Genomic DNA, 22555 nt, shown 5'->3' on the forward strand with positions numbered 1-22555 from the left:
AATTCAGTGTAGAAAGAGGTTTGTTATGGTCAAAATAGTACATCATAACACTTGAGCAAGCTGGGGTGCCTGGAGGAGGTGGGTTTGGATGAGCTCCTCATGGTGGCTGGGGGAGTCAGGAGAGACCAGGGCAAGGGAATGATGACAGTACACAGTAATGTGTGTGTTCTATGGCTTGATTGTGGTTGGCTGACTGGAGAGAAGAGATGGTAGCTGTAGGGAAACAAAAGCCCTGGTACTTTACCACTGAAGGTGCCTCATGTGTAGTAGGTTCACTGGAGTTAGTTACCATCTGTCTTCTGTTGGCTAGGGTGGAACACAGAAGAATAAATGACCATGGTGTGGCAGAAGTTGCCTTGTGAAGACTGGAGGATAGTTTTGTTTCTGGTTTTTGTTTCATTTTGTTTTATTGGGGCAAAGGTCAAGGACAAGAAAGCAAAGAAATGCTGGAAGAGAAAGGTGAAACCACCAAAGTGTATTAGGAGAGTTACATTTGCACTGTCTTTCAGGTGGGAGGAATCATAGCGGTCAGGTCACATTAGACTCCAGCCACTGCGTGGAGTCCTTGGCTCCGTACAAGCCTGTGAGAAAGTGCCCTTAGTTTGAAGTAGCTGATACTGGGATTACATTAGATAAGTAGGTAGATTTCAGATCATCAGAATTCTTTGTAAAAACCTAATAGGACTATACGAGGGCAGGCTCAGTGGTGAGCACTTGCTTCTCTTGCAGAGGACCTGAGTACTGTTCCCAGCACCCATGTGGGTGGCTGGCAACAGCTTATATATAGCACAGCTGTAGGGGATGTGAGGCTTCACATGCATGTAATATGTTCAAATGAGGATGTAAAATCAGAAAGAAGTTTGAATGGACTCAGTGGGATGAAGTGAGAAAACAGGTTTTTTTTTTAAAGATGTTACAATTACTGTGCCTGAAGGAAGTATACACATGAACCAGGTGGTAATAGCACAGGTAGAAGGGGAGGGGCAGTTCTGAGGAATTAAAATGAAAATTGGCAAGTCTAGGTGACAGGAATAAAAAGTCATCTGAATTTGAGGGGTGGAGGAACATGGCAGGAAGCTGTAAAGAAGACTAAATTTCAACCCCCAGTTGAATAAGTAACATCCCTGACTTCACTCAGTTGGTTAATGCCAAAAGCTGTGGCTAAATTTCATTCTACATCATCTGGTTCCTTCCTTTGTGTTTGATTCCTTACCTTCAGATTTGAGTGACTTAGGGGGAATAAAAACTCTTGCCTGGGATGTGTAGTTGGCAGGCAGCAGGGTGTGAATTTGCAGTGGGAAACCATTGGGAAGACGTCTAACTTAGAGCAGAGGGTACTTTGGTACTTCCTGGAAGACTGTTCTCTAGGTACCAGAGAGGCTGGACTCAAGTGTGGGGGTTTCTGTTGGAAGCTCCAAGGATGAGGTCTTTAAGAGGGCAGTCCATATATGAATGTGAGATCCAGGAAGGTGAACACAGAAGACAGTCCTTTGGTTTACCATTAGCTTTTGATGCCTGAAGGAGCTGTGTTTTTCCAGGAAGGATGTGAAGGAGTTCTGTAAGGCATATGGATAGCAGTGGTTTTCGGAGGGGGGGGGGGATGAGAAAAGAAGTCAAAGTGCTGAGAAAGTACTTTTGATGGAGATCTTTGCCAGTATAAAAGAAAAATAAGGGTGTTAGTTTGAAGGAAAGGCAGGGTTGAGATCTTGTGTTTTTAAGCAGGGAGGAACCTGTGTTTATAGACTCGGCAGAAGATGGCAGGGGGAAGGGGTTGCTGAGGTTGGAGCCTTAGAGCTGTAGAATATGCAGTTTATGGTGTCAGGATGTTGGTCCCATCTCTGGGATGTGAGAAAAGAGAATGGGACTAATGATTCTCCAGGGGAGGAAGGAAGGTGAAAGTTTCACCTTCCTGACCTGCCGTTTAGTGAAGTACCCGTACATGCACTTGAGTGCGCAGGGAGCATAATTTGGTTCTTACTGAGCTAATTTGGGAGTGGAAGAAGTAGCCATGGTAATTGCCGTTTACTGTTCCAGAGCATCGTGTAAATTATTCCTGTCTGCAGAGAAAAGCACATTAGGTGATAGGGAGTTAAATCGCAAGAGGCAGACAGCCTGTTTCTGTGGCAAAGTTTGTCCCGGAACGTGGGTGTGACAAGCAGAGAGGGAGCAGCATCAACTTCGATGGCCCCAGCCAAGAAGAGAGGGGGGAGTCCAGGGATGCCCTGTCAGCTGAGACACCTGTGTGCACCCCCCCCCACCCCTGCACTTACTGTCCTGACTTCTGGAAAAGCTGGCTTCATGATTCTAATAGCCTTGTTTCCACAGACTCATGAACGTAGTAAATTATATTTTATATACAGATCATAAAAAAAAGTGTTTACCTTTCTTAGAATGAGAAGACCTTTAGCTTTTATGTTGGGGCCAGTGAAATGGCTCAGTGGGTTTGATTTCCGGAGCCCATGAGGTGGAAGGAGGGAGCTAACCCCTGCAAACAATCAATCCTCTGACTTTCTTGTACATCCTGTCACTGCCCTTAGTGCATACGTGCACTCTCGCATATGCACTTGAACACCCATGAAAAGGAGTAAAATGTATTTTTGTGTGTGTTTGGTTTGGAGCAGGTGAATTAGGGAACGCTGAGGAGAGTTGCAGCCCTGCACTGTGTGTGTCAGGTACTTGAAGACTGTCTTCAGATTGGAATCCGTTGTTGATCCTTTCATAGAAATATTTAAGAGAAGTCTTGCTGGAGTAGTCATAGTGTTTACCTGGTTAAAACAAAGAAGGTAAAGAGTTACTAAAAAGCAGTTTAGTGATCCATACCTAGCTTGAAGCTGCCATTCTGGTCCTCTCTTCTTTTACTGACAATTCTGTTAAGATGGTTAAAAAAAAAAAAAAACCAAAAAAACAAAAACCAAACAAAACTGGAGTGTACCCAGGAAACAGAGCTTGCTTGTGAGCTCTTTGAATGGAAGCCCCTATGATTACTGTCCTGCTTAGTTTATTAGAATAGACTGTAGTGCCTTTTGGGTTTCCCATTGTAAATATTTCTGGAAACCACCAATTATGACAACTGAATAAGTCTTCTATTTTTTTCCGGGTGGGTGGGGGATACCTTTTCACTCCTAAATAACCTTCAGGTCATTAAATATTTTACCTAGTACACAGTATTCTTTTTAAAATAAGTCACTTGAATTCAGATTTGACAACTTGTGACATTGCTTTAAAAAAGTGATTTTCTTTACCTTTTTAGAAATAACAACAAAACAAACTTAAGAATGGCATTAAGGGGGTGTTGGCTTAGTGGCCATGCCAGGACATAAAGGTGTAAAGCATTGGGCACAATCTCCATCAATAAACAAAAAGTGACAGTAAAATGAACATTAAATGCTAGGCTTGCTGATGCTGAAGAGTGAGGGTGTGAATCCGTGCAGGGCAGGGCATAATACATAGTTACTAACTTTAATGTAGGTGTTTTTTTTTTTTTTTTTTAAATCTCTTATGGAGTGAAAAGTTCAACAATGAGTTCCTAACATGTAGAGGATAAAAATGGCCACGAGGTAGGTAGGTGTGTGTGTGTGTGTGTGTGTGTGTGTGTGTGTGTGTGTGTGTAACAGTGACCTCTCTCCCAATTTGAAGTCTTGGCTTTGAACAGATTTCGTGAGTTTAGTGTACTGCCATGTCTCTGAAACATGGGAACTGCTTCTAAATCTTAAAATTTTAGGTGGAAATAGGTGAATCAGAAAAAAAAAGTTCACTTTTTTGGAGATATTTATTAATCCTATAGGAATTAGTAGTTATGGTCTTTGCACAGACACCGTATGCTGTTGTTGAATGTGCATGAGTATCAGTTGGAGCTTTTTGCATGGAGGCCTCTAGTGAAGAAATACGGGGCTATTAATATCTTACCAGAAAAGTTTTTTTTTTTCTTGTACGGTGTATGGGTTTTAGAAATTTACACTAAAGATGTTAAAGGGACCCCCTGCTCTGAAGGCTGAGTGAGCTCAGTACACACGTTCTGTTTTCATTTTGAAAAATGGAAATTAGAAGTTAGAACTTAATTCTGAGTTCATGTCCTGTGACTACCTTCTTAATATCAAAGGATAGCTAATTTTCATCAGTATGAAATTTAGATTAACACACTTTGTGTCTCCTCTCCCCTTGTGTGTAATTGTTTGGCTTGCATAGAGTAACAGCTGTGATATTTCATAGTGAAACCCCAGTCTGCAGTTCATTATTAATACTTCTGTAGGGTCAGTAATATCCCCTAAAAAGTAATTTTGTTAAGATTATATGATTGTATTTAGTGATTTCACCTAGTTACAATGAGTGGCATTCTCTTAGCAAATTCAGAGTTTAAAGCAAAGAAATCAGGACAGGTAGTGGGTAGCGCACATCTTTGATTCCAGCCCTTGGGAGGCAGAGGCAGGTGGATATCTGTGAGTTCAAGGCCAGCCTGGTCTACAAAGTAAGTTCCAGGACAGCCAGGGCTTTAAAAAAAAAAAGGGGGGGGGGGGAAGAAAAGACATTGGTTGTAAATGCTGGTCAGAATGGTCCAGGAAGTCACTCTGCCTGTGAAGTGTGCTATGGAGCTTGAGGATTAGTTATGGGTGGGGTGGGGGTTGGGAGTGGTTTGGAGGTCCTGAGATGATGAGGCTGGGTCTGAGGACAGCTGTAATGTTTATCAGTTGGGATTTCTCTAATGACTGAGGAGTTGGGAGTGGACACAGGGCTTCTCTGCGATGCTGGGAAGGTCATCACGGAAGAGGCTGGCATGTATGGGGCATGCCCAAGTCTGGATGTTAGACCTCAATCACTCAAAGAGACTGTTTCTGGGGTTTCTTGTCACCTTGTTTCTAGCTCTTTTTTTTTTTTTCCCCCTACCTCAGTTGCTAATTTGACTCCTTTGCCTTTCTTTCTTCTATTCTTCTCTGGCCTCCATCTTCATTCAGGCTCCATCCTTGCCTGGCTGCCCTCTCCTTGGAAGCTTTAAATGCAGTCCTTATTGCAGTGATTTCTCAGACCACTGCCTCTGGGCCTGAACCCTCCTACTTAACCACATCTGCCCCGACTAGAAGGCCTTATTTGCGTATGCATAGCTTCTCTGTGTTAGCTACTTGTCTGCTGCTTTGAGGAATGGTTTAATTAGGTTCTTGGTCACTTGGCCCCAGCCCCAAATGGCCCCATGATGGGAACTTGTGGAGAAGGTCTATTTACCCCGTGGTGACTTGGTGACTAGGAGGCCGAGAGGTGAGCAGAAGGGGAAAGGAGCTGGGAGTTCCAACAGCCCCTTTAGGGTCATGCCTCCAGTGACCTAGCTCCATTCCTTTAGACTGCACCCAGCTCTTAATGACTCCATCATTGCTCAAGGGTGCCACAGGCTAGCTACCAAGCCTTTGATGTATGGGTCTTTGGGGGTCATCAGTGGTAATCTGAACTGCTGACCCCATTTCCAGGTCACCCTTTTGATCTCCTGCCCTGCTAGCAAAGGTGCTGTCCTCCTTGCTCAATGCAATGGTCTGGTCTTGGAATCTTTGATACTTTTATGTTCCTTTCTGTCTCTCCACTTAAGTTCATCAGAGCATCTTGTGACAGATGCAGTTTGACCCCTTCTCCCCGCCTCCTGCATTAATTATCATGGTTCCGCCTCCCAGGCCTCTCACCTGTCTTACAGTAGCAGCCTGGGACTGGGGATGCCCTCCTCACACTGGCTCTACCCATGCTGCCCACATTTCTCAACACAGATCCCAGAGGGATCCCTTCTCACAGTCACTGACCCCATGTCCCTGCTCCAAATCCTCCTGTAGTTTCTCATTTTATTAAGAGTAAAAATCTATGGCCATAAAATGTGGTTGAATAAATGTGTATAAATGGTAAGGGTGGACAAATTAACCTCAGAGTTCTGAGTCCTGGGTTATATTCTCCACCTGAGGAACTGTTGGCCTCCTTCCAGAGAGCATCATAAAAGCAGGGAAAGGGAGTGCTGGAGAAAAGCGACAGGGTCTCAGATGAGTTGGGGATGAGGTCCGTGTCAGCACTGGGATGTCATGTATGTCACTCATATGATGTGTGGAAGATGACACTGGTCCTCTACTAGACATGGCCCCAAGCTAATCATAACAAATTGCAGTGTGTCACAATGCTGGCTCCTTAGTCATATGTTCATGTGAGATGCTTATGCAGAAACTCTGCAAATACTCTCTAAATGTAAGGTGATTTTACAATAAAACTCTCGGTGAGTCTCTTTCTCTCCCAGCCTCTGTCCCTGCCTTCTTTCCCTGCCCCACTATGCTCCAGCCCTACTGTGTTCCAGCTCTAGGACTCTCTCAGTTTTGTTTTGTTTTGTTTTGTTTTGTTTTTTTTCCTCATTCCAGTGTGTCCTAGAGAATCCAGGCATTACTTCCCAGAAATGTCGCTCATGCTAAGCTTGAGAAATACACTTGGAAATGAGGCTCTCCTTTCCCCAGGCCACTGTGTAGTCTCTGGCTATGGGTTGTTTGATGCCCTTATCCATCATCCACTGGGGTCTTCCTTTCTTCTTGCCTACATCTTACAGGGAAGTGCATGATCCATCAGGTGTGGGAAATCTGGTTCACTTTCAGTTCTCCAGCTCCTTGAGCTGTACCTGCCCCACAGTAGGAGTTCATTAAATATTTCTTGAAGGATTTCAATAATAAAAGAGTAAGCAGATGGTAAAACCTAATTAAACTAAAAATTGATACAGTGCAGGACAAATGAATGAATATCTCCCTGTCTGCTTCTTCCTTCTTCCTCCAAGTGGTTACCCAAGTGAGTTTTGTCAAGAATTGGTGAGAATCTGTGAAGAAGTTTGCTCACTTTGAAGCATCTCCATATACGTACGCACAGTTTCCCTCTCCTCCTTTGGCAAATATGAATGGGATCAGCTTAGTTTTGCCAGGTCCATTTCTCTAGATATCTTTACATATCAGTATGTTGAACATCACCTTATTTTTGATGGCTGTGTAGTATTTTATGTGTAAGACTAAGCTAAGCACTGAAGTGATTACAGTAGAATCTTGATGTGACTGTTCCCTGTGAACTGATCATAGTAACATTGTTTCCTAAAACCTACTGTGCTTCTTGAGAAGCATCATTTCTGTTCAGCATCATTTCTGTAGATAATCTTTTTTCTTTTCCTTTTTCGGTAGATGGTCTTTAAAGCATTTTCCTAACACGCGCCTTTACATTCCTAGTTCAGATGTGTTTGGCTTATGACCTTTGCCTTTCTTAAATCTTTACATACCGAAAATGGTGATATTTGATAGCGTGACCTGAATGCCTGCAGTTGAGTTGAATGGAACTTTCTGTTTTTGAAGATTACAGGATTGTGTTTTTATAAAAATTCACATTTCCCCAAATACGAGAACTGGTGAGCAGATTGAGGTTTTGTAGGAGTAGTTTTGGGAGAAGTTTTTATTTTGGTAAATAATCCTTTCTCCCCTTAGAGGTCAGAGATCTGTGTGACATCCTGACTTGCCTGCTGAGGAGGTGGCTAGTGGTAGTGCAGCTGAGGGTGCCCAACTCGAACTTGATTCAGTATCAATTAAGCTTCTAATTGCTTTAGGCATATCAGTTCCCTTCCTTTCCCCCCTCTAATAAAATGACTAATGGGGCAAGTTGGCAGTGGCTGAGTTAAGCTACTGTAAATTAATGTTGCTGTACAAATTTTGCTGGGCTGTCAAGCCAGCCCTGCAGTCTGCTGTTTCTTTCACCTTTGCTAGCACTTACAATTTATGCATATTAATCCGACAGTTACTTTGCAACGGTGCATTTCTGTACTGTGCTGTCAGGGCTGGCAGTTTGGGAAAATGCATTTCTTTTTTTCCTTTTTTCAGGATGAATTTCTTGGCATGATAAAGAACAGCTGGTCAGAAAAAAAAAAAAAAAGCCCTTTCTCAGATCTCAACCAGATGGAGCTGGCCTACCTTCTCACTTGTTAAAGGCTGCCCTTTGTTGCCCTTTCTTCAGGCCCCCTCTTTCCCTCCACAGTTACCCTCTGCCTTTTCTGCAGTTCAGCCTTCTTGCTACCTTGATGCATTAATGATTTAGTTTTTATTTTCTTTCTTTCTTCCTTCCTTCCTTTCTTTCTTTCTTTTTCTTTTTTTGTATGCATGTCTCGTCTTTTATTGGGGACTCCTAGGTTGTTAAGGATTTTGAAGATACCAGACCCTTGAACAAGGGGTTGTTGACAACAGTGATGATAAAATGGCATTGTTCAGGGTGAGATTTGCTTCTTCACCTTAGAAAGAACTGTTACCTATTCAGGTTTTATGTTATAAAATGACCTTTTACTGTCTGCTCTCTGTGTTTAGAAATTACTTGAGTACAAATTTGATGGTAGTGATTACTATAATTTCTTCAAATAGTTTTATAGTACTAAATGAGACAGTAAAGACATGCTACAGGGAGTGAACTTAATTATTTTTATGAAGAAATTATTTCAGGATAAATTTTCAAGTGAGATTGCAAGCTATCATTATACAAGAGCCTGTAAAAGCACCGTTTAAGGCTTTTCTTAGAAGCTTTGCTTGTTCACAATACTGTGTTAGCACAAGTTTGTAAGCTTCACTGGCTTAGTGACACATGCCTGTCATTCTAGCAGTGGGAGATTAAGGCAAGAGGATCAGGAGCTCAAGTCCACCCTCAACTACATAAGGAGTTTGAGGCTAGCATGGGTTATATGAAGCCCTGTCTCAAAGAGTTCCTCCTTCATTGAATGAGTTTATAAGACTTTTGAGAATGGAATTCCTGGTGTAAGAGAAGATCCATAGTATCCATGGCCTATCTTTTCAAAAGCTGATGTTGATGTTTGTCCGGAAGACTTAAGTGTAACTATAAATTTGGGGCTGTGGAGAGATGAGTCAGTGGTTAAGAGCACTGCTCTTGCACAGGACTTGGGTTATTAGGTTCGAATCCTAGTACTCACATAGCTGCTAAAAACCATCTGTAACTCCATTTCCAGAGGATCTGACCTCCTCTTATGATCTCTTAAGGCACTGCATGCATGTGCGCATTTAATACACTTAATTCAGACATACACTTATACACATGAAGACAATAACAAGAAAAACATTGCTGCCAAACCTATTTCTAGACATGTTAGATCATTGATGCTCTTAATTGGAAAGCATTTAGTTACATTCCGTATAGGTGGGAAATGCTTTGTTAAATGTGTAAGGCTTACGTTTGTAATTTGTGTTTTATTTCCCTAAGTAACACTTCTTACTTCTTCTATTACAGGTGGCCAGGAGTTAAACGATGGGGAGACACTTGGCCTTGCTTCTACTTCTGCTCCTCTTTCTCCAGCATTTTGGAGATAGTGATGGAAGCCAAAGACTTGAACCGACCCCATCTCTACAGTTTACACACTTCCAGTACAACGTCACTGTGCATGAAAACTCTGCAGCAAAAACCTATGTTGGCCACCCCAGAAAAATGGGTATCAACATCTTAGACCCCTCATGGGAAATAAGGTACAAAATCATCTCAGGAGACAGTGAAAACCTGTTCAAAGCAGAAGAGTATGTTCTCGGAGACTTTTGCTTTCTAAGAATAAGGACCAAAGGAGGAAATACAGCTATCCTCAATAGAGAAGTGAGAGATCATTACACACTGATAATCAAAGCAGTTGAAAAGATCACCAATGCTGAGGCCCGAACAAAGGTCAGGGTGCAAGTGCTGGATACAAACGACTTGAGGCCACTGTTCTCGCCTACCTCTTACAGTGTTTCTTTGCCAGAAAACACAGCCATAAGGACCAGTATTGCAAGAGTCAGTGCCACGGATGCAGATATTGGAACCAACGGTGAATTTTACTACAGTTTTAAAGACCGAACCGACATGTTTGCTATCCACCCAACCAGTGGTGTGGTTGTTTTGACTGGCAGGCTTGATTTCCTAGAGACCCAGCTCTATGAGCTGGAGATCCTGGCTGTGGACCGGGGCATGAAATTGTATGGTAGCAGTGGGATCAGCAGCATGGCCAAGCTGACAGTTCATGTGGAACAGGCCAACGAGTGTGCACCTGTGATAACAGCCGTGACATTATCACCCTCTGAGCTGGACAAGGACCCAACATACGCTATTGTCACCGTGGAGGACTGTGATCAGGGTGCCAATGGGGAGATAGCATCTTTAAGCATTGTGGCTGGCGACCTTCTTCAGCAGTTTAAAACAGTGAGGTCTTTCCCAGGGAGTAAAACATTCAAAGTCAAAGCCGTCGGGGCTATTGATTGGGATAGCCATCCATATGGCTACAATCTGACACTACAGGCTAAAGACAAAGGAACTCCTCCCCAGTTTTCCCCAGTGAAAGTCATTCATGTCCTGTCTCCCCAGTTCAGAGCTGGGCCGGTGAAGTTTGAAATGGATGTCTACAGAGCTGAGATCAGTGAGTTTGCTCCTCCACATACCCCTGTGGTCCTAATCAAAGCCATCCCTAGCTATTCCCATCTGAGGTACGTTTTTAAAAGCATCCCTGCAAGAGCTCAATTCAGTTTAAACCATAACACGGGACTCATTTCCATTTTAGAACCAATTAAAAGGCAACACATATCCCACTTTGAACTTGAAGTGATGACAAGTGACAGAAAAGCTTCCACCAAAGTCGTGGTGAAAGTTGTAGGTACGAACAGCCATCCCCCTGAGTTTACACAGACCGCATACAAAGCCTCCTTCGATGAGAATGCACCCATCGGTACTACTGTGATGAGGGTGAACGCGGTGGACCCCGATGAGGGGGAGAATGGCTATGTGACTTACAGTATTGCAAATTTAAATCATGTGCCGTTCATCATTGACCACTTCACTGGTTCCGTGAGTACTTCTGAGAACCTGGACTATGAACTGATGTCTCGAGTTTACACGCTAAGGATCCGCGCTTCCGATTGGGGCCTGCCCTACCGCCGGGAAGTTGAAGTCCTTGCCACTATTACTCTCAACAATCTGAATGACAACACCCCCTTGTTTGAGAAGATAAACTGTGAAGGGACAATTCCCAGAGACCTAGGTGTGGGGGAGCAGATAACTACGGTTTCTGCTATTGATGCTGATGAGCTTCAGTTGGTTCGCTACCAGATTGAAGCTGGTAATGAGTTAGATTTGTTTGGCTTAAACCCCAGCTCTGGGGTACTGTCATTAAAGCACTCGCTAATGGATGGCTTGGGTGCAAAGGTTTCCTTTCACAGTTTGAGAATTACAGCTACAGATGGAGAAAATTTTGCCACACCATTATACATCAACCTGACGGTGGCTGCCAGTCGCAAGCCAGTGAACTTGCGGTGTGAAGAGACTGGTGTTGCCAAAATGCTGGCAGAGAAACTTCTGCAGGCGAATAAATTACACAACCAGGGGGAGGTGGAGGATATTTTCTTCGATTCTCACTCGGTCAATGCCCATGCCCCACAGTTTAGGAGTGCTCTTCCAACTGGAATTGAAGTAAAGGAAAGCCTCCCTGTGGGTGCCAATATAGCTTTCATGAATGCCACTGACCTTGACTCAGGCTTCAATGGAAAACTTGTCTATGCTATTTCTGGAGGAAATGATGACAGTTGCTTTACTATTGACATGGAATCAGGAATGCTAAAAGTCTTATCACCACTTGACCGTGAAGTCACAGACAAATATACCCTGAACATCACCGTGTATGACCTCGGTATACCTCAGAGGGCTGCATGGCGTCTTCTAGATGTCACAGTTCTGGATGCTAATGATAACCCTCCCGAGTTTTTGCAGGAGAGCTACTTTGTTGAAGTGAGTGAAGACAAGGAGATAAATAGTGAGATCATCCAGGTGGAAGCCACTGATAAAGATCTGGGCCCCAGTGGACATGTGACATACTCCATTCTCACAGACACAGACAAGTTTTCGATTGACAGTGCGACTGGTGTCGTGAGAATCACCCAGCCCTTGGATCGTGAAGAACAGCCTGTGCATTACTTAAAGGTCGAGGCCAGGGACCAGGCCACAGAAGAACCTCGGTTGTTCTCCACTGTGCTTTTGAAAGTGTCACTAGATGATGTTAATGACAATCCACCCAAGTTCATCCCGCCTAATTACTCTGTGAAGGTTCGAGAAGATTTGCCAGAAGGAACCATAGTCATGTGGTTAGAAGCCTATGACCCCGATGTAGGTCAGTCCAGTCAGGTGAGGTACAGTCTCCTGGACCATGGAGAAGGCCACTTTGATGTGGATAAACTCAGTGGAGCAGTGCGAATTGTCCAGCAGCTGGACTTTGAGAAGAAGCAAGTATATAATCTCACCGTAAGGGCCAAAGACAAAGGGAAGCCAGTGTCTCTGTCTTCCACTTGCTATGTGGAAGTTGAGGTTGTTGATATGAATGAGAACTTACACCCGCCAGTGTTTTCCAGCTTTGTGGAGAAGGGGATAGTGAAAGAAGATGTCCCTACTGGCTCATCAGTAATGACTGTGTCAGCACATGATGAGGATGCTGGGAGAGATGGAGAGATTCGGTATTCCATTAGAGATGGTTCTGGTGTTGGTGTCTTCAGGATAGATGAAGTAACAGGCAAGTACCATCATTGCTTTTGTTGAATAGTCTTCCTCCTATCTCTTCGAGTCTTCGCTTCATAATTCCCAGTTGGTTAGTGCTCAGCACTAAACATATACATGTTTTTGTCCTTTGGTGTTAAGAAGATACATGCAGTAAGCCACTAGGCTGGACTCAAAGGAACTGAAGGATGAAGTGTGCAGAAGATGACTAAAAGACAATTGAAATCATTACCACTGATACTGATCTCTTTGCTTGGTACTCTGTTATCAAGATCATCATTGTGGTTTTGTAGTAATTTTGAAGCGCATTCTAGTTAAGGTGTTGCACGGCGTTAGGTTTGCATGTTAGTACAATAACATCAGTACCATCTGGCATGCTATCTAGAGGGTATTGCACACCTGCAAAATTATGCAATGTACCCAGAGATTTTATTGGTGAAAGCTTCTTATGGTCTGCTTTACCCCCTCTAGGATTTGAGAGGCCATTACAGGGTAATGGAATGTGGCATTGAAAAGACCTTGCTCGCAGCTGCCTCCTTTAGTTATGATCTTGGACAAGTGAAACACTTATTAAAATTAACTTCTTTTTACCTATAAGAGGAAGATGTCTAGGCTTTTTTTAATTTTAATTTTGTTAGGCTTTATGATATTGGTGATTGAACCTAGGACCTTCTGCATGCTAGGCAAGCACTCTCTACAAAGCTTGGTTTATCCTCAAGGCTTTTGTGAGAAAGTAGTAAAGTAACATGTTGGATTTATTTATTTATTTTTTTTTGAAATAGTGGCAGTGTTTTGCTATAGTGTGCTTTCTTCCAGAATACATTTCTAAAGCTGGAATCTTCAGGGCAACCGGTTCTTGGGTATGCACTGTTTTTCTTTGGGTATATGGATGGATTCTATACAAGTCAGTGTTCTAACAGGGTGTGAGTTTTTATAGGGAGAGCTTTTACTACCACCAACATCTGGCCCCAAGTGGCCAATGCCCAGAAGCTGCTCAGTAAACAATAATATAATAAGTAGGTAAATTGGTGAAGGTCTTTGCTCTGACTGCCTCTGCCTCTGACTGTGGTAAACATGGGGAAACTATAAATATGCAAGTACTGGTTAGGTCTAGGTGGGCCTCAGTTTACTGTTTTTACTGGTGTTCTTTCATAGATTTATCTGTGCTAAAAGGACCTTTATTATGTTAAAGATTGGTATGTTTGGTAATACCCCACACATAAACAACAACGAAAGCCCATAGTATTTTAGCCACAAATCACCCAAGAACCTATATCTAAGGGTGTACAACATGTGGAAATACAGACTTTTTACAAATTATGTTCTATTAATCCAAGGGGTTTTCCCCTAATTGATTATATTTCACTGTCATCCCTCATGTAGACTTCTCAGAATTAGTTTAAGACAGAGGAAAATGGCATAATCAATAGCGTTTGCTAATCTGTTTTCTGAAGGATAGACTCATTGTGGGTGGTGTGTGTCCTGCTGTCCAGTATAAATGAAAATTTCTGGTCTGGTAACGACATAGAAAAATACTCAGAATTTAAGGTTGAAATTGATAACTTTTCCTCTAAATTTTCTGGGAACAGTTATTCTTACCCTTTTTCCCCCTCTCTCAACATTTCAAAGCTTATAAGTAGCTGTTAGAAGTTAAAGTTGAGTCAGAAAATATAATTTCAGCCTTAATTTGCATTCTCGTCGTGACTTACATTATGAACACTGCCTCTGGCCTTTTTTTTTTTTTTTTTAAGTGAAAATAACTTTTATTGCTGTTTGAAAGGATCACTTGGGAACTGGTATTTGTCACCTATAAATTTAAGGGGTGGGGTTGTTCCTGCTGCCAAATGGGGAGAAGGAGGAGACAACTAGGCAAACAGGGTGGCTTCTAGAAATAGAACCATATAGCCTTGCAGCAGCCAGGTGGGGCCTGAAGCTTTCCAGTGGTAATTTAGTGGGAGGGGAGGTTGGAGAGGCACTGGGATTCTGGGCCATGATATTGGTTAGCATTCCAGAGACTGTTACCTGGGTCTATAATGATATTTAAAGGTAAGGGAAAAGCTGAAAAGTTCTAAGCTATTGTCCTGTGGTTCTTGTTTTACAGAGGACTATACTCCCTATGTGATAGATACCTGTATATGCTTCTCAAATTGTTTAAGTGACACACTAGTTACATGCTTGAACCATTGTATTTTAAGATGTAAGTTGGACAACAGAATTATCTGACTAAGTTGTTTTGTAGCTTTTTAACCAGGACAGACAGTATTAAGCACTCAATTTCTTCCGGAAAAATACGCAATTTTTTTTTTTTGGTGGTAAATATGCTAAGATGAGGGATATGGGTTGGTTAGTGCTTGACATGCAAGCATGAAGCCTTGAGTTTGGATCCCCAGCACCCTTGTAAAAAAGCTGGGCACGGGAGCCTTTGTCTGTACAATCCCTGTTCTGAGGAGATAGACACAGGCAGAACTGTTTCTCCAGCCAGCCTAGCCAAGTGGGTTGGACTCCAGATTCAGTGAGAGACCCTATCTCCAAGAATAGGATGAAGGACTTCCAAGATGGCTCATAGATAAGGGCTCTCTACTAATCCTGACAACCAGAGTTCAGTCCCTGGAACTCACATGGTAAGAGAGGTCCCACCTCTGTAAGTTGTCCTCTGCCCTCCATGTGGGTACTGTAGCATAGTCCCCTTCTCCTCCCAAATAAATGTATGTTAAAAAGAAAAAAGGTAGAGAGAGATTGAGAAGTACCCAATGACCTCTATACACATGTATAGGCATCTGCACATGTACCTGCATTCTCGTGTAGTGTATGTGTGCATGTGTGTGTGTGTGTGTATGTATGTACACACACACACACACACACAGCTAATACTAGCGAGCTGATTTTTTAAGTTTGGCCAGTACAGAAAGATTTCTGTCTACTGAAGAAAAGCTTGGGCAGCTACGGAAGCCTGGAAACCTCACCGAAGACAGTCCTAAAGTGCCAGTAAACTGAGGTGGAATGGCTGAAGTCAGGCTAGCACTTGGCCCCTTGCCCATTTCCACCGTGTTCACTTCCTCTAACATTGGTGCATTTGATGTTGCAGTGAGTGATGAGGGCCTGTGCACCATGGTAATGGCCAGTTTCTGTTCACTTGACACCAGCTAGAGCCACCTGGGAGGAGGGACCCTCAGTTGAAGATAGGCTCCATCTGATTGGCCTGTGGGTATATCTGCAGGGCCATTTGCTTGATTGTTGATAGATGTGGGAGAGCCCCGCCCACTGGGTGTTGTCACCCCTGAGCAGGTGGTCCAGGGTTGTGTAAGAAAGCAGATTGAGCAAGTGTCCCTACATGGTCTTTCCCTCAGTTCCTCCCTCCATGTTCCTGTTGACTTCCCTCCTCAATGAAGAGTGACCAGGAAGTATAAAATGCATCAAATCCTACCTCCAAATTGCTTTTGGTCATTGTTTTGTCACAGCTGCAGGGAAGCTAACTAGGACAGCTGTTTTGGCTCTGGAGACCAAGAACCTGTCTACTTACCAATCTGCTTCTTGCCTTTGGCTTTCAGCTGCTCACGATGATTGAGTAACCTGAGCAGATTTTTGTGGTGGCTTAACTATTTCAACACTACCAAGTATGCATATATCTATGTACTTTTCACAGGCCAGGGAAGAGTTCAGTGTGGCCTGACTTGGATTCTTACTCTGTTTAAGATTCTTCTCTTTATCTGCTTCCATTTCAAACACCCACAAATATAGTAATTAGCAAAATTCTATGGACTCCCTAAAGTGAGCCACCCAATACTCAGCTGTATTAGTTGTGAGTTTCGTACATATTTTGCTAATTGCTTTGCAGGGAGGTAATACGTAGTTGAAGTGTGGGAGTTACAGCCATCTGCCTGTCTCTTTTTTTCTCCAAGCAGTTTCTGGGGCTCAGCTGCTCTAAGGGTCCTGGCCTTGGTCACTCTGCCACTTGAGGTTTGCAAGGGTGGAGCATTGTGTGGGAAAACTACTTGGGAAGCCAATCTTCTCCAAGTACTAATTTCCAGAGTTCTAATTATTGTTCTTGAAGTCAGAGAAGGGACTGGGAAAGTGGTACAGTAGGGAAAGTGTTGCCACTTAGACTTGAGTTTGCATCCCCAGCACCCATGCTAGTTAGTCCAGTTAGAGCAGAGCTGGTCCCCAGCCCAGTGCTAGGGTGGGGTAGAGATGGGCAGATCCTTGAAGCTCATTGGAACTCACCTGGTAGGAGAAGAGAACGGAGTCCTATAAGTGGTCCTCTAACCTCCATGTAGTACTTTATGATGGATCCTCTTCTCACCTGCCCAAATAAATATAATAAAAAAAGAAAGGTAGATTGAGGAACATGCCCAAGGGTCTCCACACAAGCTTTTATTACACATCTGCACATGTGCCTGTATTCACATGGGTCAAGATGAAGAGGGTTGAGGAAAAACTTGACTGTAGCTCATAAGTGTACCAGCCTGTGAATGCCCACCAGCACACACCTGTTTGCAAGGACTCACATGCACGAATGTGCTTGCCTACACACAAACCCTTACCCTTGCTGAGGATTCTAAAGGACTCACATGCACGAATGCGCTTGCCTACACACACACACACACACACACACACACACACACACACACACACCCCTACGCTTGCTGAGGATTCTAAAGTTCTAAAGAGAGATTAACAGAAATGCTTCATGGGGTATCTTAGAAGCACATCTGAGTACATGTTTAGATTTGGGTTTGTGGAGATTATACTGCGCTTCTCCCTCAGTTTTTTGCATCATGCTTCTTGTTCCTTTGTGGTAAGCTTCCCTTTTGCACATTTCTGGAATAAATCGTTTAGCTCTCCTTCCCCCACTGTGTCTGTTACTGAGGACCAGGACCTTACATCATTTTCTTAGTTTTGGAAACTAAGCCAGTTGACAAATGTTCAGCCCACATTGTTGTTGTTGGTTCCCCCCTCTCTCTCTTTCTCTCTCTTTTAATTGTTGGTGGACATGTAGGTTTGAAAGAGTGTTTTTCTTTGAGTCTTTTCCCCAGGGTGGGTGGGGTAATCAGATGTCTGTGGGTGCAGTGCCTCTTCATTTCAGGGTAGTTTGGTTCAGTGTTGGCTTGTTGCTGGAACGCATCTCGGAAGTGTTCCCTGTTCTAACAGCATCTTTGGAAAGTCCATATTTTTCATTAAGATAAGCGCAAATTGTAAGCTTATTAATGATGTGTTACTTGCAGACTCAATCGTGTTTTCAGAATTGAAATTTATGTTTCCATGGAAAAGTTGGAATGATTAATATGGAAATCTAGCTGTTGTGATAAGAGAAATCCTTACCTAAGAGATGTTGGGAGGTAAATTGAGGGATGTCCCTCCCTCCCTCCCTCCCTCCCTCCCTCCCTTCCTTCCTTCCTTCCTTCCTGTACTTACCTGTCTACCTACAGATGCTAGGCAAACATCTGTATTCTCAGACTTTTATTACTTTAAATTTTTGAAAGAATCTCTCTGAGACTACAGGCCTGCCCGGAGACTGGACTGCTTTTCTTTGACAGGGAAATGGGGTGGTGTTCTCTTTATGGGAACATCTTAGTCACTGATTTTGGTATTGTTCCTCTGGAGGTTGGCCCCTGGCCTTCCCTGTTACTGACGTGGACACTGGATGAGTGCATTTCTGTGGTGGAAGCAGAGAGAATTCTCGTCCAGTCCAACCTGCCTGCTGACCTCATTGAGAGGGAGAATGTTCTGGAAGCCTGAATACATTAATACTATGTACTTTCTATTCCAGGTTTAAGAATGTCTTTTTCTAACTTAACGATGGCTACTGTGCATACATCCCAGGCCTCCTTATATTTTCCTAGTCCTGACAGGCCACAATGAGGAGGGCCCTCCAGGGCCGGGACTGCAGAATCTGCAGAAGTGGCTGGGAGCTGGGTGGCCCTTGATGGTGTGGTTAACTACAGAGTCTGCACAGTGGGAAGAGCCAAGCAGCCCTCGGTAGGGCAGTTCCCCTCATTGGAACTGGTTCTGAAATTTCTGGTGACAAGAACTTAGGAGATACTGGTGGGAGGCCTGTTAGGGAGTTAAGAAATTTGCTAGTGAAAGGGCTTTTGTGTTGCTGTCTCCTCCCTTAAGTGACAGCAGCTGCTATGTCCCCCCCCCCCCCACCACCACCACACACACACTGCTTTCTAGTCTTCTGGAAAGTTGAGGGCCAGGGGAAAGAAGTTTACTTTCCACCCAGCCCCAATGAGATGGGAAATTAGGTTATGACAGGAATCATCTCTGATGCTATGCAGTTGCTGTTGAGTTGAGGCAGGCCAGGCAGAGGTTTTTTTTTTTTTTTTTTTTTTAGGTGAAAGTAAAATCTAATTAGTAATCCAGGAAATTCCCTCTTGTTTTGAAAGTAAACAGGAGTTGCTTTTCTTTGGTTATTTGTGTGGCATTTAACCAAGTCCATGCTTATAGTGCTCAGAGTCAGGTAGCACTGTCTTTCAGGGTTGTATACACTGTAGCAGAACTTGGTACTTTCTTTACTACCACCCTCCTTCAGGTTCAGATAAAGTGTTTATTGGAGCTCGTGGGAGCATGTATATGTATCTCCTGGGAGGCAGCAGAGCTGGAGGGCATCAGATAGAAGAGACCTTAAAACAGGGTTTGTAGCCTTGCTTTCCATGGTAGGGATAATGATGGCAAGTGTCAGTGTAGTAAAACTCAGCCAGTTCCTCTATCCCCCTCCCCCCACAAACAAAATAGAAAATAAACGCCAGCCACTTTCTGAATGCTACCACCAGGAACTGTTATAATCACTTCATGTGAATTCATGTATTAATTTTTACAACCACCAGCTGCTTTGCCTGCATCTCAGGTAAGGCAACATTTATGGGGAGGCTAAGGAACTTGCCCAAGGCAGATTGGGCACTTGGCAACATAACTTTCGATGGCTTCTCACTTTGCAGCTGGGGAGCCCAGAGGGATGCCAGGAGCAAACCCATTTGAAAGCTCCTATGGCTGTGGGCTGTGTTGTAGACTTGAATCCTACTCTTCAGACTTGATTGGAGAACCCTCGAATGTAAGTGCATCCGCATAGTTTCCTCAGAGTCATATCCTGTATTTTAGTACCATGAGTGACATGTGCCTCACCCTTGTTTGCAATCAAAAGTGCAGGCAGTATCAGTAAAAATTCCGCCTCTGGAATGTTGGACAATGTCCTGAGCCTTCTCCTATGGAAAATAATTTTATGAGAAACTATTAAAGGGTCGCAGCATTAGGAAGGTTGAGGACCACTGCTGTAGATAGTCACTAGGCTCTTTCAGACCCAGTGTACCGGGCAGGGTAGCTGAAGCTAAACTAATTTGTGCTTCCCCTTTGCATTGAGTTCCTTGTAGTCATTGTCCTCTGATACTGTTCTCCTGAAGCCCTGGCTCCTGCAATTGTTCCCACCACCCATCTGGCACTTGGTAAGAAAACCAGTCTCCCATTGTCCTGTCAAGGAGCCATTTTTTATGTTCTAAGAAGGTGAAAGGGTTAGATGCTCATAATTTGGTGAATGGCCTTTGTGTGTAAAGATGTAATGTTCAGTGAATATTTGGTCCTTTTTGATTTTCATTCACCTTCTGCATTATGAGAATAGATTTCTATGCCTTAGGAGTCTGTCCATGTTGGATTTTTCTCTTTTTCTCCCCTCATAAACATTTAATTGTTTTTTGTTTTGTTTTTTACCATAAAGTGTTTTAGCCCTGACATGGTGGATTGGTCCAAGTTTTTAGTATTTCAGCTTATATTTTGTTCATTGTATTACTTTCAGTTAACTTTACAGGATCTATTGATTTATTCTTAACATACTACTACTGGTTATAAATATTGCATGTTCACCGTATAAGACCTAAGTGCCAGGAGTCTTTCATGACTTCGTTACTGGGAATAAATGGAGTTGAGAAGATTGCCATTCAAGGACACATGCCTCTGCTTGCTGAGTTGGCAGCTCTCCAGTTCAACAGCAGTGATGCAAAGCAGGAAACATGTATGAACGTGAAGGGCCAGTCTCATCGTTTAGCTCACCTTGCCGTCCTGGTTAAGCTGTTCCTCATCTCAGGGGAGCGGATACCGCCCTGAACCCGTTTCATGGCCAATGAACTAACCTACAGAATGGGATTCTGTAAAACTGCCTTATTTATTTATTTATTTATTTATTTATTTATTTATTTATTTCTCTTTTAAAGGGTAGGAGAGTCTACCAAGTGTAATTTTCCAGCAATTGACCCCCCTACACATACACACACAACAAGTAGTTAGCCTGGCTGTTTCAGTAGTTTCTTAATACTTTTTAGTTGGTTATAATGTGTCATAGTCTTGCTGCTAGCTGCTTTCTCCCACCCTACCCTTAATCCTCTTCATCTGTATGTAGTTATAGTGGCTATTTGTTGAGTACTTGCAGTACGTCACACCTGTTATAAATAGCCTTTTACATAGGCTGTTGCCTTAGCCATGTCAGGGGTAATCCATGAGTAAATTTAGATGCTGCTCTCCGGTACTTAGGTGTTTATTAAATGATACACACATGGTGCTGGGCAGAGGCTAGGCACATTGATTTCTGCCATTGCGTCTTGAAATATTCTTTCTTGATAAAACTATAACTGCACTGCTGTTTTCCTGTCCTGACTCTCCAATAGAGCTGTTAGCTGTCATGGACATTCCCTCCACCTTTCTGTGCCTTGTGTATAAAGTTCCAGCCCTGTGGTCTGCCAGAATGCTTCATAACCTGCCTCCCTGCTGTGTTTTGTGTGCGCCCCTCACTGGACCCCTTTGATCTGTGTGGAGAAAATGTCTTTCCCTGCCCCTGACAGTCCTCAGCTTCCACTGTGCCATTGCTTCCAGTCTACCTGTTTTTGGGGTGTACATCTACCCATTGATCAGCTTTTACTCCTGTCCCACATAACCCTGGTCACTAACATTTTCTGCACAACTCCTTTTCCCCCTGAGACTGGTTGTTCTTTTCTTGAATTTTGCTCATTGTGGGGAATTCTGGTAGATTTTTCTAAAAGTGTGTGTGTGTGTGTGTGTGTGTGTGTGTGTGTGTGTCTGTGTCTGTGTCTGTGTCTGTCTGTCTGTCTGTCTCAGAAGAGGTCAGAAGAAGACATTGGATTCCCTAGATCTGGAGTTAAAGCCAGTTGGGAGCCACCCTGTGAGTGCTAAGAGCAGAACCTGGTTCTTTTGGAAGATCAGTGAGTATTCTTAACCACTGAGCCATCTCTAGCCCCTGCTGGATTCCAATAATTGACAGTCACTAATTCCAAGTCATTAGTTAGGTTGGTCTAATATGCAGTTGATGTTTGTCTGGAGTAGCAACAAGTCATCTTGCTGTTCTGTGGTCAAGGGGATGATATTCTTGGTGTTGGGGTGGATCTGGCTCTTCATTTTCTGTCTCCTTGGACTTAAAGTCAGAGTTCAACCTTAATCATCTCTTTCCTGTCTGCTAAGCACCCTGGCCAACATAGCAGCACACAATTACCGGGTCAACAAGCAAGTCAACTGACACAATTATTGTAGTTATTCCTGCATCCCTGTTACCTAGATCTAAACCTCTACCAAGCAGTGGTGCAATGTGTGTTTGGTTGCCACGGAAACTGTTTCAAAGATCTTTACTTTTTCTTCAGAGGTGGAGCAGGTTGTTTATATCATCATGGGTTCACCCTGGGCTGAAGCTGTACTCATGGACCTTCAGTGTCCTTACAGCCCGGCTTTAAGTCCCTCTGTTCAATGTCTCAAAGTTGCCAGTTCTCAAAAGTTGCCACGTAGAGGGACCAAGAGGGGAGAAGGGTAGCTGATGGTCATTGGAATGATGTGTTTCAGCCTGCTGAGGAGTCTTCATTACATTGCACTTAGCCCAATGTTGCTGTGCTTTTAGTACAGTAATTTTCTTATTTCTCTTTTATAAATGAACTAGAGAAAACTCTGATGGAAACGTATGTCCTTGTGTTTAAGATTATTAAAGTAAAACAATCCCCCCATTTTCTTGTAAGATGGTGCTGCCTCCCCATTGAGGTGA

General features: G+C 43.3%; 1 protein-coding gene across 1 annotated transcript in view; it reads left to right on the forward strand.

The window, feature by feature from the left end:
- Positions 1 to 22555, forward strand: part of Fat1 (FAT atypical cadherin 1) — a 111982-nt gene that overhangs the window by 5745 nt on the left and 83682 nt on the right. Inside the window, exon 2 of the mRNA XM_051182317.1 lies at positions 9259 to 12544. Within this exon, the coding sequence (XP_051038274.1) occupies positions 9277 to 12544 (3268 nt within the window). The 5' untranslated portion in view covers positions 9259 to 9276. The remainder of the gene's footprint in view (positions 1 to 9258; positions 12545 to 22555) is intronic.

The sequence above is a fragment of the Phodopus roborovskii genome, unplaced genomic scaffold (assembly GCF_943737965.1).
Source record: "Phodopus roborovskii unplaced genomic scaffold, PHOROB, whole genome shotgun sequence".
In the NCBI taxonomy this organism is placed as follows: Eukaryota; Metazoa; Chordata; class Mammalia; order Rodentia; family Cricetidae; genus Phodopus; species Phodopus roborovskii.